The following is a 17889-nucleotide window of genomic DNA, read 5'->3' as shown; positions in this document are numbered from 1 at the left end:
AAGTCTTCGACACATGCTCATAGTATTGCAACCTTCCCCATCGACAACGAACAACGGCGCAATGTCACCACGCGAAGTCAAAAAGTACGTCGTGAAAGGTTTGTCATTCATAAGTGCGCATCACATCAGCCAGAGCATTCAGCGTATGCGACAAATCATAAAATGTCCATCGCGACAATTCCATCCAAAAAAGCTAGCCTATTTGCGCCAGGTTCAAGCATCTGCGAAGCCCAAAAAAAGGTGGGACTTATCGATGTGCCATCCAGTAGCTGGTGAACCAGAACCTCCGAAATGGTATCAAATCCTCGAAAAAGAAAGATTCCCAAGCTGAATAATCAAAGTGGTATGATGAAATGGTCTCCAATCAAACTATCCCCCGAGAAGTGTGGTGAAAAAAAGTAAATGGTGGTGGCCAGAAGTGAAGAAGTAGAAAGACCATGTGTGCCAGAGTGCACCTAGAAGAGGCCAAGAAGACCAAGAGCGACCATGCTGGCGAGAAGGCCGCCCTGGACAAAGACACCGGCGGCGGCGGCCTGAGGGATCTCGGAGGTCTCGGCAGCACCGGGAGTGGTGGGGACGGGAACGACCTCGGTCTCGGTGACGATGGGAAGGTTGCCCGAAACGGTGGAAGAAACGGGGAGGAGAGTGGTGTGAGGAGCGGTGGGGCCGGCGTGAGTCGTCGAGTTGGAGACGGGGTAGTGGGGGATAGACGACGAGGTCTCGACGGGAGGCTCGACAGGAGGAGGGACGGGAGACAGCGAAGGGGTCTCGATGATAGGAGTCTCGTAGACGGGCTCAGACGTGGGGATGATGACCTCCGACGTGGTGGGAGGGACCTCAACAACGGTGGTGGTGGTGGGCTTGTTGAGGGGGCAGTCGGCGTAGTCGGGAGCGCACTCGGTGATGGTGATGGTGTGGGTGGTGGTAGCGGTGAGAGTGGTGGTCTCCTCGCCGGGGACCTCGTACTCCTGCGCAGCGGCGGCGCTGGCGGCCATGACGGCAAAGAGGGCAGTGAAGCGCATGTTGACGGTCTTGGTGATTGTTTGTTGGTGTGGAGTAAGTGAATGGATAGCGACCAGCGGTGAGAGATCGGAAGCAAGTCGCGAAGAAGTGCGATGGACAGGCTCTGAACGTCGAAGTGTTGTGAAGGAAGGTAATGTGCAGCAAGGCACGAGTCAAAGCGACAGTAGCGACGAAGCGTGAGGGAAGAGAACGTGGACGTAGCGAAGCAAGACGATGGTGAGGAGAGGAGCAGGTCGTAGGTGGAGGAGGACGAGCAGCAAGGCGTGTGATATTTAATCCCGAACAGCACGGACAAGGCGGCCGGGATCTGACCGGGGCATGGCAGTGTGACACTGAGGTGCCGATTCAGGTAGCGTACCCGGCAGTGGGCAGCAACCCACCCGCACTCCTGGGAAAATTTCGCATCTGCCGCCAGCGAGGGGACGCCTGGGAGCATGTGGAAGGACGAGGAGGAGGGGGCGCAAGGATGGGGCCATGGGGCCGAAGGAGGGCCAACCAGGGCCATGGCGTTTGAGTTGGCCGCTTGGCCGCGCTGTTCCTTTTCGTCATATACTGGGCCTTCACGGCCACATGTGGGAGGTACGTCTTCTTTTCCGAGCGGCAACGAGGGAGAAGAAACGAATATCGATTTTCGAGCTGCTGACGATGAACCCTAGCTGAGTCTGGTTGTCTTGTTGCTCAGTCGATGGCCGTGCTTGTTGATCGAGGTTCAGAGGAGGAGACGTCTAATGTGAGACGGCCATCATTTCATCAGTCCATCCCGTCATTTCCATCTCATTGCACCTGCCTGCCCAGGAAAGCTTGGCCCTGGACTGCCCTGGACTTGCCCTGCCCTGGGCCGTTGCTGCCATGTCCTGTTGTACCGGACCTGCTTCACTGCCCGCCCGACGGCCAGCGGTACCTGCAGCCTTCGGTCTTGGCCCCTCGGCAGGATGCGATCCTATTGGGGCCAGGTGGCATATAAATGGGGGCTGCATCCGCTGTTCCTGTTTTAGCTGGGGCCCTCCTAGCAGCATCGTACCTGACAGGCCTTGAGCCCCTGTGGATCTCCCTTGCTGATCCTTGCTGGCGCCAACACCTCGCAGGATTCTGGACCGGCTCTTCAATGACACAGCACCACCGCTCCCCCTCCCTCGCCTCCCCTCCATCATGAATCAAAGTCGAGAGAGAGTCCTGCCAAGTGTCGCCATCGGCCAGGTCCATAGCCTACCAGAAAAACACCGCAAGCGCAAGAGTCTGCCGTCAACTCCACTCAATGACCGCACTTCCTCGAGCCGTCTCTACATCGATCCCAATCGCTCACCACGCCTGGCCAATCCAACCCAAATGCCACCATCCATTGACCACGTTCTGCCCTCTCACAGCAATGCCACCAGCCGTCGGGTCCCGACAGCACATCCACCACTCACCGCCCACCGCCCATTTGAGCTGTTCATCCATCCACATGCGTTTTCTCTGGGTCCGCCCCGTGGAAAACTCTTTGCGCTGCCTCTCGCCTGGTCCGTCCGACCCCGAATGCATTCGTAGCCCGACTGGCTTAAAGCGTCTTCCAGTAGGTCGACGCTGTGCAACTTTCAACAACAGGCACTATCGACGCTGGTAACCCATGGAACAAAGGGTCATCGCAAACCACGCCGCCTGGGGCATGAAACACGGACCCTCGCACAGCAATTTCTCGAAGCTCCCTTTCCCCCAGGAAACCAAGAAACTTCCAAGGCAATCGAATAACCCCCTCTAGGGACCTGGGGAAGATGAGAAATCTCGACAAGGTTTCCTAGCCCAACAACAAACGTTTCCACTCTGGAAAGATGACCAGCTCCACCGCCCAGGCCCTTCCCCTCCCCTCCATCTTGCGCTCTATTTCACTGTAATGCCTCATACCTCTCTCTGCTGCTCGTTGGTTGAGCACTGTGCGGCAACCCGCTCGGCGACGGCCTGGGCTCGCGGCATCGCAGGTGTCGATGGGCCTCCCGACTTTGACACTCGCAGCGCTAGAGAGCCGTGGCTTTCGCGCCGTCGGCCTGCAACGTGGGTGAGGGGCTTTTGATGCTGCTAGGAGGCATGTTTTTTTTTTTGCCGGCGGGTGCCACAAGCAACCTTAATAATCAAGCCTAGACGGGCCCTGGAAATGGCTTGGATCAAGGGCAAGATTGGATGTGAGTCAAGTTGATTGCGTGAGATGAGCCAGGGCGACGACATTTTGGCAACAAGTCACGTGCACTCAATCAAACAATCAGAACAGACGTCGTTTGGGCGTTGGCTCGCGTGACTTCCTGGTCGGAGCCCACGGCATGTGGCCCTGTAAGCCCACTGTCTCGCTGTCAGTCCTGGTCGTTAGCCAACTGTCAGCACAAACGTATTACTCTTCCCATAGGTGCAAAGGCTTTGGACGAAGGGCCAACCTCTGATCACGAGGTGGACACGTTGCTCTACATTCCAAGACCACATGCCAAGGGCAGAAGCCGATTGTAAGGCCTGGCTGAGCTCTTTGTCGTCATCCAGTATGCACATCCAGAGCTGATCGCCGTACCAAGCAAATGGGCGTTTACATCGCTGGCCAAACCGGTGACGTGGCAAAGCCTCAACAAAAGGCTGCCTCGGCGGGCGTCGGTCGTCAGAAACCCCAAGAGCATCATTTGTGCTTCCACACCACGAGCGACTCGTCATCACGCTGCTCGATCAGACTTAAATGACTTCGTCAAACCGGTATGCCTCTGTTGAATTTCAACAGTTGATCCCAGGCTGCACGACCTGCCGAGCCGAAAGGCAATATGGTACCCTGAGTCTATGGTTCGTATGTGCCAGAACACAAGGCATACCCACGTTTCTCCAGGTGCCTTAGGTAATGCCGCCGGCTATGTACCACTGGGTCAGTTTAACTTGGCTACCGAGCCGACAACTATTCATCCACGGCCATCATTCCACCGAATTTGCTACGTCGAGCAGCCTCGCCGAGCACCCTGTCGTGCATTTTGCACTTAAACCATCTTCGTTATTTGACAGATTCCGAGAAGCCCCGCAGTGGCTGGATGGCCCTGTGCGCTTCCATCTCGGTACACGCGACCCCCCGATTTGACGAAACAACGTTGAAGCATGTCATCGCACAGTTTTCTTGGCTGCTGCGTCGCGCAGGCTGGCTGGCTCGTTGGAAGCGCAAGTCGCAAATTCGCGAACGCGCACACTTGCGCGTGACGCCGCACCAATGAGGTTACGATGCTGACCATCCCGCATGTGCCTCAGTCTGACAGCCTGGCTGTCTGATGTTAGCTTCTACCGCCCGACCTCCATCCAGCATATATACCATACATTCCCCTTTTGCCAGCCCATTAAGTTTCTTTCATCTCTCATTCTACTCTCGAGTCCATGAATTTTCTGTTCCAGCCTCGTATCAAGTCGATACTGTCCCTAGCGGATGCTTCACAGAAACTATGAGCGCCAACAAAACAATGCCCGAGGAACTGGCTCTCGGTCCAGAAAGGACACAATTGGAATTATCGGCTACATGGGATACCGACGGAGATATCGATACAAACCTCCGCGCCGAGAGTAATAAAAAGGGATCATTGATTGAATCGGACAACGCCATTGATATATTTTTCAGTGAGTTGCCTTTCATTTCACATCACATCGAGAAGTACAGTATCTAGTATCTTGATACAGTCTGACCGAACCTATCACTCTGAATGCTGACACTTGGGCATTATTTCAGGGCCTAGCGGTGCAACAAACAGACAGTGCGTCAACGGCCAAACTGTCTTAATTAAAGACACAGGCAAGCAACCTGCTGTTGAACCAAGCCCAAGCAAAGGGAGAGACAGATGCGAAACTCAGAGAATACCAAGAAGCTCCGGGATCTCGTCTCGTCGTCTCGTAGCGCTGCTCAGTGAGTTCGTTGTTGAGCAGATCCTTTCAGGCTCCATGTTCGCGAACAACGGCTACCAAACATCTGTCAACCGTCGTCTGCTCACCCTCTGTCAGAAATACCAAGAATTTGATTCAACCCATGTATATGATGACCCCCACCCTGAGCACTTTCGGCGCCTTCAGTTGACAGAACTGCAATTGCGCGCAGTACTCAAGGACGAGCATCCCCATCTCCTAGGGGCCCTATGTAGCCTTTGGACCCAAGCTCGGTGGTTGGGTGACGGAGGTCTGAGCTCCTGGTTTCTGGAATTTCTAACCAAGGATTGTAAGGTGGTTCTAGGGGAGAGCCACATCATTACAAGAGTATTCCAGGAGCTATGTGACAACCCGCACAAGTCCAATCCCCTAGGATGCCTTGATCTTTTGGCCCGTCTGCCGAAAGAGTTGTTTCGTCAACGAGAGGTTGATGTTACCTTGAGAGAACCCACTCAGGGAGATATTTCTCCTGGGTCTAAGAAGGAAGCCATCAACGATTACAGCGAGTCTGGCAAGTCCAGTCCCGTCAGCCAGTCAGCACAGTCAGCTGGCCGAGCCGGAGAAAAGCCTGCAGTTGGTACTGGTACCAATCAACGCACAATGAATTGGTTAGGCCACCCAGAGGAAGAAATCAGCCCAGGCGCGGGACAATCTGCCCATGTGGCAAAGTCTTCGGGTGCTTCCATCGAAATGTCCGAATCAGGTCCTTTGCAGACAGCGGCCTCAACCAGTGACTTTTATATCGACGAGTCACATCAGCAGCACTTCTTGGCCTCCAATGAAGACGATTTGTCTGTAAGCGAGACGACGTCTGTGTCCGAAGCAGTTGACTCGTTGTCAATAAGGAAGCAGCAAATCGTCGATAGCATTGTGAGATTGTACGTGGAACAAATCGATGTTTGGACGGAGAGACTAGTGAGCTACGCCAAGGGTGCAACCGGAACGACCGAAACTGGAAATGGGAGCAACGGATTCTGGGACCTGGTAAATATGCCTGCCGGATCCACTTCTCGTCCAAATCGGAAAAGAAAGTGTTCAGACAAAGGTAAAGGAGATGAAGATTGCGAGGATGGAGACGGCGACAGCGAAGGCGAACCCGCAAAGAAGAAGCCGAGCCACGATGGTAACACACAAAATCCTTTTGCTCGTCTGGGCTGCCCTTACCACAAGTTTGATCCCTGGCTCTACGACAACGAAACCTGCAGAAGCCCAGGGTGGAAGGAGGTTGCGAAAGTAAAGTAAGCCGCATCTATAAGCCTTGATCACTGCGCCTCAATGCTGACACTGTCAAGGGAGCATTTATATCGATCTCATTGCGTGCCAAAGCATATTTGTCTTCGGTGCCAGATGGTCCTGAACAGCGCAGAGTCGCTCGCAGATCACGCTCAAGAAGCCCAAGCTTGTGAAAGGCGAGTTCCCGTATGGACGTGCCAGGTGGGTAAGGTCTTAAGCGCAAAACTTGAAGACAAAACGGGGATCCGAAAGCTGGACCGGCTGGATAAATGGCGGAAAGTGTACAAAACAATATTTGAGGTTGAAGACGACCAGATACCCGACCCTCGTAAGTGGCATCTTGCTTCAAGATCCGTGTCGAGCCGCGGTGGTTAACATCCTGCCAGGCATTGGATTCGATAACGACGCAGGTCCAGAATCATTCGAAAATTACTTGAGAAGGGTGATGCCCGGTCAAATACGAAGGCTGGCGACAACTAAGGTTGATCAACTCTTTGGACCGCAGGCTAAAGCTTGCCAGGACTTGATGTTGGAAATATTGGTTGGCCTCCTGGAACCTATGAAGCAGAGAGTTCGGGCCTGCATGACCAGAGCTTCAACGACGCGCACCCGGGATGTGGGGATTTCAATGGATGAACGACCACCTCCCGCTCCGGCAAATATATCGCTCCATGCGTCGCAGGGACCGTCAGAGTCTTCGCTGCAGTCTTCCGGTCAAGAACAGACGCCCACGAGCTCGGGCAGCCCAGCCGACTCCGGCCGGTCCAGCTCTGATCGACCTCTGCCAGGCCCATCTGCGCGCGATCCATGGATTCGATGCCAAAAGGATGCTGCTTCGCAAGAAACCAAGATCGCCGAGGCGGCGAGCGTCCTGTTTCAGGGTCCTCGCAGCGCGCAGTTCGACCCCAGAATACGGGGAATTCCCACCACGGCGGAACCAGCACCATATCCGATGGCCGCACAGTTTCCACAAGCTGCGAATGACCTTGAAAATCATACAATGGACCCTATGGCTCATTTCGACCCAACCTTTGCCAATCGTCCGCCGTCAACCACCCCCGCAATGCCCTGACAAGATTACCCCTATCCGTCGAGGCTGGACTTGCAGCCATGGTTTGGCGATGATTTCGACGAGAAAAATTGATGCAAGTTTCTCATCAAATGAGCTGGAGCCTCATGTTGATACTCGTCCGGCGCATTCTGTTGAGATGGACGTACATAATACTGAGACTGCGGGCGTCCCAGGGGAAGCAAGCGGGGGAGGCGGATACGACATTGGTCACGACAAAGACTGGGTGCAGATGGTGGGATCGAAAACGAGAGACGATCAAAGATGACCTCGTGTAGGAAAATGCGTTAAAGGATAATTTGTTTGTCTCATGAATGAGTCTCAAGCAATATGACATCTTTCCTTCTCACAGCGTCAGGAGACATCCAGCTGATAAGGACCACCGTAACTACCCCGCCCCCGCACGTTGGACGTTCAGAAGCTCCGTTTCAGCAGTGAGGACGAGGTGGGGCCCAACCCGACCCTTACTTTCCACGTCCGTACCTCGCCCAGGTGACGACGCCCGATGCCCAAGGCTCCTGAAAGTTTCCTAGACTTCCCCAAACTACACCACGAACATCCTCAGCCTTCTCTTCCACGACGACCCCATCCAGGACAGCCCTGGAGGCACCACCACCTTCTTTTCTGACGTACGACCCATCTCAGCCAACTGTTCATCCTCTCCCCCTTGACAGCAACGACGAAAGACCCCGCCAGCCCATCATGACGACCTTCTCGACCGACCCAGCCCTCTACATCTTCACCTCCCTGACAGCCGGCTCCTCGCACATTGTCACAGCCACGTCGCGCCTCGAGACCATCCTCCGCGCGAACCGCGTCCCCTTCAAGGCCGTCGACCTCGCCACCGACCAAAAGGCCCGCATGCTCTGGGGACGCCGCGCCGGCAAAGATGCATCCGGCCGCGTGCGCAAGCTGCCCGGCCTGGCGCAGGAGGGTCTCATCCTCGGGGTAATGCCCAGTCTTCATTCATCGCGTCCCCCATTCGTCACACCACAGCTAACGCAAAGGCCCCTACCAGGACCTCGTTGAAATCGAAGACTGGAACGAGTACGGCGAGCTGAAGCAGCACGTCAAGATCTACTACGACGAGTTCACCATCCCCACCATCCACAACAAGCCGAAAGACCCGCCGAAACGATTCGTCCATCCCATCACCGGCGCCCCCATGAAGGGCGGGTCCAAAGCCGGTTCCAAAGCCGCGGCCGGTGCGGCAGCCGCGGCGGCGGCGGCAGCGTCGGCCTCGTCCTCATCCTCCGCGAAGCCGGCCGCCCCGCCGGCCGCCCCGCCGCTGCCCCCGGCCGATGAGAAGAAAGCGGCTACCGCGGCACCGGCGAAGAAGGCCGAGACGGGCGAAAAGGTGACGATGCCGATCCGCTCCATCGCCGACGAGGCGGCCCAGAAGGCGAAGGACCTGCGTCTCGCGGCGCTGCGGGCGAAGGTCCACGGCAGCAAGGCCAAGGCCGAGGAGAAAGCCAAGGCAGAGGCCTCGACGAAGGAGGCAGAAGACAAGGCAGCAGTTGCGAAGCCGGAGGACAAGGCAGCAGTTGCGAAGGCCGAGGACAAGGCAGCAGTTGCGAAGACCGAGGACAAGGCAGTCGAGGAAAAGAAGACGGAAGACAAACCGACGGCACAGACAGAAACAAAACCAACCGAGCAGGACACGACGGCCGAGAAAGAAGCAGAAGCAAAGCCCGCACCCACAACCCCAGCCAAGGCCGCCGCCGCCTCGACCTCGACTTCCTCCCTGGCCACGACGACCTCCTCGTCCGCCCCCGGCGGCAGCAGCAGCAGCATCTCGGCCTTCCGCGCCGCGACGGCCCTGCAGTCCCCGACCCGCACGACCTGGGTGCCCGCCTCGCCGGCCTCGACCGACGCCCTGCGCGAGACGCTGCAGTCGCCGACGACGGCGCGCTGGAAGGCCGCCGCCACGTTTGAGGCCCCCGCCGCGAGCCACATGGGCGCTGCCCTCGCGGCGGCGTCGCAGGAGGATATCGCCGCCATCGAGAAGGCCGAGGCGATACCCGAGGAGGACGAGGACGAGGATGACGAGGACGAAGAGGAAGAGGAAGAGGAAGAAAGCAGCGAAGAGGAAGAGGAGGAGGAGGAGGAGGAGGACAGCAGTGAGGAGGACAGCGACGAGGAGGAATCCGAGGAGGACGGCGAGGACAAGGCCGAGGCTGCGGTTGCTAAACCTGCCGCTGCTACGTCTGCTTCTGTTGCCACGCCGCCCGCTGCCCCTGCCCCTGCTGCTGCTGCTGCTCCGCCTGTTCCGAAGCCGGTAGAGAGCGCAAGTGAAAGTGATGAAGAAAGCGAGAGCGAGAGCGAGGAGGACGATGACGACGACGAGGAAGAACAAGTCAAGAAGCCAGCAGCAGCAGCGCCGGCTCCGGCTGCTGCGACTGCTGCGCCGACAGCGGACAAGTAGATATGGGGATGCACGGGTTGAACAGGTGTGTCTTCCCGATTGCTTGACTTGGCGGCGTTACTCGGAGAGGCAGGGTGTTCTCTGTTCGGCCTACAGCTTAGGTCTGCCTATTTGTTACTTGACGTTCACTGTGAGTTTAATTCAACACGAATAAATGGCCCGCTCAATGCCGTCAAATTTGCCAGCCTCGCCAATGTCTTCTACATTCGGTTCATATCAGTACAGCTCGTCATCATCATCCGCCGTCCCGTGCTGAAAGGCAGCTTTGCCCTTGCCCTTGTTGACGCGGCCGTTGGGGGCTCGATCCTCGTCATCGTCGCTGTCCACCGCCAGCGCTTTTCCCTTGCCCTTATCCCGCGCTGGCGCCTTGCCTTTGCCTTTGGAACTGGCGACCGACTCGCCAGATACGGCCCTCGCAGCACCGCCGCCTGGTCTCGCGACGTCAGCCCCCTGTCCTTCCTTCTGCGCCGGGCCCTCGAACGACCGCCTCATCGTCTCATACCGCGCCAGCTCGCCCGCGCTGACGGACGGCACGAGCTCCCTGTCGGCGGCGAGGAAGTCCTCTTCCGTCACGACGACAGCAATATCCTCGGCCGTGGCGTGATGGTCGAAAAAGTTGGCCGTCGAAATGGGGTGCTGGTCTGGGCCGCGTGCTGCGTTGATGGCCGCCACCTTGGCGTCGACGGACGACGTCTGGCGTGTGATAGCCTTGAGCATGGCGTCGCTGCAAAGAGCGTAGTAATCTGCGCCCGTGTAGTGGTAGGGCAGCTGGGAGGCGACGCGGTCGAGCGAGAGTGAGGGGTGGAGGGTGAACCTGGCCACTTGTTAGCTGGTCTGGTTTTCCTGGCTGGGATGGAGCCAACAATAAAAGGGAGGAAACTGGGACTGGGATAGACTGAAGAACATACTTGCGGGTGACAGCCTCAAGGATCTTGAGCTGCGTCTCGCGCGTGTCGGCTACACTAAGGTACAGCATCTTGTCGAAGCGGCCCGGTCGCAGCAGTGCCGGATCCAGCAAGTCAGGCCTGTTGGTCGCGCCAATGACGAAGACGCCGCCGCCGCCATCGCTGCCGCCCGACATGCCGTCGAGCTCAGCGAGGAGCTGCGACACGATGCGGTCCATGACGCCGCCACTGTCTCCCTGGTTGCCACGCTTGGGCGCGACCGAGTCGAGCTCGTCGAAGAAGACAACGCAAGGGCGCGCATCTCTCGCCTTTTGGAAGACGCGGCGCACGTTGGCTTCCGACTCACCAATGTACATGTTGAGCAGCTCGGGGCCCTTGACGCTGAAAAAGTTGAGGCTGTACTCGGTGGCGATGGCCTTGGCGAGGAGCGTCTTGCCCGTTCCGGGAGGGCCGTAGAACAAAATGCCGGAGCGCTTCTTGAGCCCCTTGGCGAACAGCTCCGGCCTCTCGAGGGGCAGTTGGATAGTCTCCTTGACAGCGTCCTTGACGTATTGCAGGCCACCCACGTCGTCCCAGGTGACGTTGGGGATCTTGGGTGCGCCAATGGCACCAGCAAAGTTCTTGCGGGCCTTCTCCACGGCAACGTCAAAATCGGTCTTGGTCACGCTGCGTGCTGCAGGGCATCCGGTGGCTTGTGGTCCGCCCGAAACTTCGACGTCCCTGACGGTCACAAGTCGGTTGTCGCTCGAGGCCTTTCTTGACATGTCCTCCAACCGCAGGTTGCGGGCGATGCGAGCCCGCTCCACCGCGTCCACCAATCCACCTGCCACAAAGGCAGCCGTCTTCAGCGCAACGCCAGTGATTTCAACGTCGAGATCAAGGTCGAGTCCCATATCATCAACAACGCTCTTCAAGATGCCAGCGCGTTCGACCTCGTCAGGAGCGCCCATCTCAAGTTCGTATGTGAAGAGGCTGCGCAGGCCCTTGGGCAGCTTGTCGACGTCATTTGTCGTCGCAATCAACACCCTCGACTCTTGGAGTAGCCCTTTCATCGTCGACACCATGCGGTCTGCCGTCAGGCCCTCAATGTGCTTGAACAGCAACACCGTGCAGTCGGCGCCACAACTCAGGCCACGCTCCGCTCGAGCTTTGAGGAATCCTTCCGTCTTGACGTCGCTGCCGCTCCCTTCTGCCTCGCTCAGCAGGTCGTTGGCGTCGATGGGATATGTGTGAAGTCCGACATCGGCACACGCAGTGGTGGCTACCGTCGACTTGCCAATGTAGCGATGCGTCGAGGTGAGAAGGATGGCAACCGGTGACATGCGGCCGTGAATGGCGGCCGGACTGGTCGCCGCCGCCAGGAGGGCCTGCAGCCTGTGTCTCAGGGGGGAGATGTAGCGTTGGTCTTGCGAAGGGAGGGCCGGTGTGGGGGCGGCCAGTGATCGGATGGGAGACTTTTTAATGCCAGTGTAGTATTCCCAGGTGCTAGACAAGCTGGCGGGGGGGCGGGCCGTGACAAAGCCTGACAGGTTCATACCGACCGTCTCGCTGTCTATGCAGGCCACGCCCTTCCACAGATCCTCCATGAGATCGTCGTCTTCATCACGTTTTTGCGCTTGGACATGCCCAACCTTGAACCACGCCACCTGGTTGGCCTTGGACGTGTCGTTGGATAAGGATATGATGTTGTCGACCTCGGCATCTTGAAACATCTTTCCGAGAAGAGTATCGATTGGAACAGCAATCAAGTCACCTGCCTTGGCCAGTCGGACCTTTTCCGCAAAGTAACGCTTGAGACCAGCCAGGACGACGGTCTGGTACGCCCTCTCGACGGAAATGGGGGACCTGACTTGATGGATGGTGATGTCTCGTGCAAAGGGTGGGTGGGATGCCCTCGAGAACTTGGCAGCAGTTCTCTTGCCTTGCGGCGTGCTGGGTTTCAGGGGCGAGAGACGAAGGTAGGCTGGTGATTCGAGATTTGCGAGGAGGATGGGGGAGATGTATGCCGCAGGGCCAGTGGGCTTTTGCGTTTGTGACTCGAAAAAGGACGGCTTGCGCTGCAGGTGCCTCGAGCTCGGTATCCTCGTGACAGGTTTCTGCGTGTACCCCTCGGGAAGACTGTACACCCTGACAGGCCGCCAGTTTGGCTCTGGGCCGTCCTCGAGGGCGTTCAAGCTGCCGAGGCCACCGAGACCAAAGGCGCCGAACCCGTGGGCGGGGGGTTCTTCAGCCGCCTCCACACGGACCCAGTCTCCCGAAAAGCAGCCAATTTTCAGCAAAGAAGAAATGTCGACGAATATCCTCGCCTCCTCATCGTCTTCTGGTGTCGGCTTCGGGTGGAGGAGGACCTGGGGAATTTGCTCCAGGAGGCCCTGCGCCTTGAAGAGACGGCCTCGAGGGCGGTCCGGTCGCGCGGTCGTCGCAGTGTAAGACGAAAAGACTGAGCCGGGTGTCGCAATGCCGTTGGGCCGCCTCCCCCTGCCAATGGTCATGGGCGAGCCCGGTTGCATCGTGGAGACGCCACTAGCGTTTGTTGTGTGCAGCATGGGTGCCTGAAGAGAGATCATCTCGTCCATGGAGTCGTCAGAACTCTCGTCATCCTGCTCGAGCCCCGAGGCCTCAGACTCTTCTGTTTCTGTGACCGTCTCCATCTCTGTGACGTGGGCATCCGTCTTGTAGCGCTCCTCGGCGGCCGAGTAGAACTGGTCGTTGGCGGTGTCCTCGTCGTCCTCGGGCACGCCGTTGAGTCCACGGTTTGCGGCCATGGCGGCCGGCGTGCGCCCAGACTTGGCGCGCACGTTGCCGCGCATGAGCACAATTTTGGTGTCGGGCGTCAAGATGCCCTGATTATAGGGCTCGCACATGACGATCTCGCCGCCATTGGGCGGCACGTGGGTGACGGGATGAGGCGGCAGAGGCAGAAGAAACTGGTCGCCAGAGTGTAGGACAGCCACGTTGCCCAGTGCGACGCGCAGGGCCTCGGTGAGATGCTCCTCGGGAGAGGTGGCCGTCTTGGCCTTGGCCTTGCCTTTGGTGTCGTGGTCGGGGTGGCTGTTGAAGAAGTGGCCCTCGCCTTGTTCCAGACGCTTGATGGATTCCTTCTCGAGATTGACAAAGACGGCGTCGAGGGGCAGGGCAACGGCATCAAGGACGAGAATCTCAATGCCACCGCGGGCGTTGCCCATGAGCTTGGAGGGGGCCAGGTGTTGCAGAGCCGTGCGGAAGGACTGCAGGGCCAGGGACCTCGGGGAGAACTGCAGGATAGAGGGGCCCAGCTCGGGGTTCTTGAGGACGGGCACCAGGGTCCATGATGTTTTGGTCGGAGAGGCAGTGGGAGCCCAGGGCGCGATGGCCACGTGTTGGATGTCGTCGGAGGATGCTGGCGGAGGGGCGGGCGGGTCAGTTGGGGGTTGATGACAATGGGGGAGCATAGAAGAAGGGGGGAGATGGAGGCTGTCTCACAGTTGGAAAGCTGAGGAAACAGATCAGCAAAGAGGTCGTCGGACAGGAAGCCGACATCGCCCTTGACATTGCCGTCGAGGAGGAGGGTCGCGGCGGCAGCTGGCTTGTCGGCCCTTCGGCGGCGACGCCTGCGTTTGGCGAGGATGGCAGACGCCATGATGGGTATATATGGACGAGAGAAACGAAAAGAGCAGATGGATTTTCAGCGCATTGGAGTCAATGGCATGGCGTATGGACCGAGAGGGAAGCTGTCGCGGAGCCTTGCTGTGGAACGAGGTCTAGGGTCTGGAGTTGAGTCGATCGCGGCTCGGTTGCGGCAGGCACTCGCGAGCGCACCCCCAGGCCTCGGCTTAGCTCTGGGGGGGAAGGGCCGGCAGGTTGTGGCCAATGGAGGGAGCTGTCTGAGGGGAAGTGGGGCTGTGCTGCTCGAATGCGTGGACCCTTCCTGCCCGCGTCGATGCTGCAAGTACCGATGTGCGTCAGGAAGGAACAGTCAGCATTCACATGCCTCCATCCTTATCGACGTTATCGTATGTCCCCACCCTCAGGCGTCCCCAGTGCATGGCTTCAGCACACTTCAGGCCCTAGAGAGCGCTACAGCACGCTCTTAGCTCGCGCCATGACGTAGGTGTCAGGGTGTGGTCTGGCTGACATGGCGGATGCGTGCTGCGTGCTGCGTGCTTGCGTCTTTGATTCCTCTTATCCACACACACAAAGCAGGAGCCCCAAGGCTAGCTAACTACCTACCTAGGTAGGTACCTAGTGGCGCCTCGCGCATGTCTCGGGGGCACGTTTTGCACTGCATATGCTCCGGTTGCACGTACTAAGGGACCTACTGAGCCTGGCACTAGTGGATGGGTGAGCCTGGCAAGAGCAACGAGAGGCGAGCGAGCCTCAACACCCAACACCCTCATGGACATGCAGTTCAGCCGCCACCGGACATTTCTCTCCCTTGACCTCTTTCGTCGACATCATGCTGCATCGCCTTCTTTCTCGCTGTTGGTATCCCAGGATACATAACCCCCGGGGAACCTCTACCTGTGTTTTTGTCAGGCGTCTTGTCAACCGACTGCCCGCCGTCTGATGATCGCCGCATCGAATCTGCATCTCCTCCACAAAACGCCCCCTGTCTTCTGGCCCTATCCTCTGGCCCTATCCTCTGGCCCTGTCCTCTGGCCCTGTCCTCTGGCCCTGTCCTCTGGCCCTGTCTTCTGGCCCTGCATCAGGTACCTCTGCGCCATCAATTGCCTTTCTGGGTACCTCAGCCAAGGTTCGACTGTGGTCACTCTGGCCCCCCTGTTCGGTGCCGCACTGCCGCTCATCGCATCCACGCTTTCATCCATCAAGGCCTGGCTGGGTACTCGGTGACGAAGCCTGCCAATGCCAACCAGGCTGAGGGTGCAAAACCATGCACACCAACATCGCTACACCCTCTCCCCAACGATGGGCGACTCTTCCTCGCGCTCTGGCTCGCGCACCATGACCCAGCCGCCGTCACGACCAACATCAACAACAACAAAAGTCGAGACCCCAGCCAATGAACCGCCTTCGGATCGCTCACATCGTCCACCCACCTCCTCATCGACCGGCGGCGCATCGACCACAACCACTTCCTCCCACAGATCCGCCGCCTCGCTCGCCAAGTCTGCCCTCAACTTTTCGCAGCAGGCCGAGAAGCTTGCCCATCACCATGCCGCCGACGACGACAATGACGCTGACGTCCCCGTCGAGGCTCATTTCATCACCCCGCACGACCCCGTCGTCGTCACATCAGGGGGTCACAGGATACCTGGCGTGCCCCTCGAAGAGGCCCACAAGCTCAACTTGCTGAGGGAAGAGCTCGAGGATGGCCCTCACGTTGTGCAGATCAAGCAGGAAGGCGACGCGAAGGATGGGGCCGCCGCCCGTCACTCGCAATCCACCGACCAGATTGCCGTCGCTCCTGACCAAAAGGGCCATGACATGCAGAAATCCCAGTCGGGTTCTCTGCGCCGCCAGATGCCTCCCTCCCACACGAACCCCTTGTTTCCGCCATTGCCCCTCTACGGGCCGCCGTCTCTGTTGCGCGACATCCAGACCTTGATCTTTCGCTTCACCTCCTTCTGGCTGAGCCTCGCCTTCCTCATGGTCATTGTCCTGGGCGCACTCTTCACGAGCATACCCCTCGTCGCCAAGCAAGTCTGGTACAAGGTCACCCTTCGCAACATTGACGAGACGAGACCTTTCTACGCCGAAGAAGTGAAGAGAAAGAAGGCGCGAAACGATCTCAACGAGAAATGGAAGCACAACAACCTCAAGAAGGGACTTGGTCCAGACAAAGAGGAGGTCGCTGATGAATACGTGCCCACCGAGGGCGGCCGCGACCCTATCGTCTGTGACCCGGGCTACTACGCCCGACGGGTTGGCCTCGATATTGAGGAGTTTCACGTCCAGACCGAAGACGGCTTCATCATTGACCTGTGGCACGTCTACGACCCGAAGGAGTACACCAAGCTCAGCGACGAGGAGCGGCAGGCCCGGGGCCCCCACGTCTTCACCGAATCTAGGAAGAAGCTCAAAGACTCGACCGGCAAACCCAAGTTTCCCGTCCTCCTGATGCACGGCCTCCTGCAGAGCGCCGGCGCCTACTGCGTCAACGACGAGGACTCGCTTGCCTTTTACCTCTGCAAGTCTGGGTACGACGTCTGGCTCGGCAACAACCGGTGTGGCTTCCATCCGAAGCACACGATCCTGTCGTACTCGGACCCGCGCCATTTCTGCTGGAACATCCGCCAGATGGGCGTCTTCGACCTCCCGGCCCTCGTGTCGCGCGTGCTGCGCGAGACGGGGTTCGAAAAGATCGGCCTCATCGCCCACTCGCAGGGCACAACGCAGACACTCGTGGCCCTGGCCAAGGAGCAGCGCCCCGACCTCGGTGACCGCCTCACTGTCTTCTGCGCCCTCGCGCCGGCGGCGTACGCGGGCCCTCTCATCGGCAAGGCCTACTTTAAGTTTATGCGCGTCATCTCGCCGGCTCTCTTCCGCATCGTCTTTGGCCTCGGCGCCTTCATCCCCCTCATGATGACCATGCACCGCCTGCTGCCGCCGCGCCTCTACGGCTGGCTCGGCTACAAGGTCTTTTCGTTTCTCTTCGACTGGTCCGACGAACGCTGGGAGCGCGACCTGCGCAACCGCATGTTCCAGTTCGCCCCCGTCTACGTCAGCGCCGAGTCTATGCGCTGGTGGCTCGGTCGCGACTGCTTCGCCAACCACAAGTGCATCCTCGCCACCAAGGAGGCCGTCCAGGCCGAGGAGCGCGAGGACCACCACGAGGGCACAGGTCCGCACAGCCTCGGTGCCGGCGACGCCGCCGGCGGTGCCAACGGCGGTGCCTCGGCGGACGCTGTTCGCGCACAGCTCGACAAGCCCCGTGGCGCGACGGCGTGGTACGACGAGCGCGCGCCTCCCTTTGCCCTCTGGGTCGCCGGCAACGACGACCTCGTCGACGGGCGCAAGCTGCTGCGACGGTTCGAGAAGGGCAGGGAGCCGCACGTGCGCGTCGTCCACAGCAAGGTCATCCCCGCGTACGAGCACCTCGACGTCATCTGGGCCATGGACGCGCCGCGGCAGATCTTTGGCGAGCTGCGCGAGGTGCTGTGGAAGACGTGCCATGCCCGTGCGCTGTGCCGCGTGCCCAAGGGGTGCGAGGGCGTCGAGGCCTGGGATCCCCGGGACGAGCCGGTGTGGCCCGCATCGGACGAGTTGCAGTCGAGCAGCAGTGAGGAGACGTTGTCCGGGGGGAGGGGGAGGGAGGGGAGGGGGCAGTAATGGCATACGAGGCGTTTGGTGCAGTGTTTAATACTTAGACTTACGTTACGAGCTTTTTTTTCTTT

The 17889-nt window shown here is 58.8% G+C and overlaps 4 protein-coding genes across 4 annotated transcripts; 2 read left to right on the top strand and 2 right to left on the bottom strand.

Moving 5' to 3' along the window:
- Positions 1-455: 455 nt before the first annotated feature.
- Positions 456-1022, bottom strand: D7B24_000196 (uncharacterized protein; the record flags this gene model as incomplete). Its single annotated transcript, XM_028634457.1, has 1 exon — positions 456-1022. The coding sequence occupies one exon, from the start codon at positions 1020-1022 to the stop codon at positions 456-458; it is 567 nt and encodes a 188-aa protein (XP_028499497.1).
- Positions 1023-4451: 3429 nt separating this feature from the next.
- Positions 4452-9650, top strand: D7B24_000195 (uncharacterized protein; the record flags this gene model as incomplete). Its single annotated transcript, XM_028634456.1, has 10 exons — positions 4452-4623; positions 5854-5907; positions 5975-6161; positions 6216-6357; positions 6457-6484; positions 6849-7053; positions 7661-7700; positions 7759-7854; positions 7922-8173; positions 8244-9650. The coding sequence occupies 10 exons, from the start codon at positions 4452-4454 to the stop codon at positions 9648-9650; spliced, it is 2583 nt and encodes an 860-aa protein (XP_028499496.1).
- Positions 9651-9866: 216 nt separating this feature from the next.
- On the bottom strand, positions 9867-14174 carry PEX6 (peroxisomal assembly protein; the record flags this gene model as incomplete). The annotated part of the gene is made up of 3 exons (XM_028634455.1): positions 9867-10464; positions 10559-13934; positions 14018-14174. The coding sequence occupies 3 exons, from the start codon at positions 14172-14174 to the stop codon at positions 9867-9869; spliced, it is 4131 nt and encodes a 1376-aa protein (XP_028499495.1).
- Positions 14175-15460: 1286 nt separating this feature from the next.
- On the top strand, positions 15461-17824 carry D7B24_000193 (uncharacterized protein; the record flags this gene model as incomplete). Its single annotated transcript, XM_028634454.1, has 1 exon — positions 15461-17824. The coding sequence occupies one exon, from the start codon at positions 15461-15463 to the stop codon at positions 17822-17824; it is 2364 nt and encodes a 787-aa protein (XP_028499494.1).
- Between the last annotated feature and the right edge of the window lie 65 nt (positions 17825-17889).

The sequence above is a fragment of the Verticillium nonalfalfae genome (genome assembly GCF_003724135.2).
Source record: "Verticillium nonalfalfae strain VnAa140/NRRL 66861 chromosome Unknown scaffold_1, whole genome shotgun sequence".
NCBI classification, from domain to species: Eukaryota; Fungi; Ascomycota; class Sordariomycetes; order Glomerellales; family Plectosphaerellaceae; genus Verticillium; species Verticillium nonalfalfae.
The sequence above is the reverse complement of the archived record's forward strand: the minus strand, read 5'-3'. Positions and strand labels throughout refer to the sequence as shown.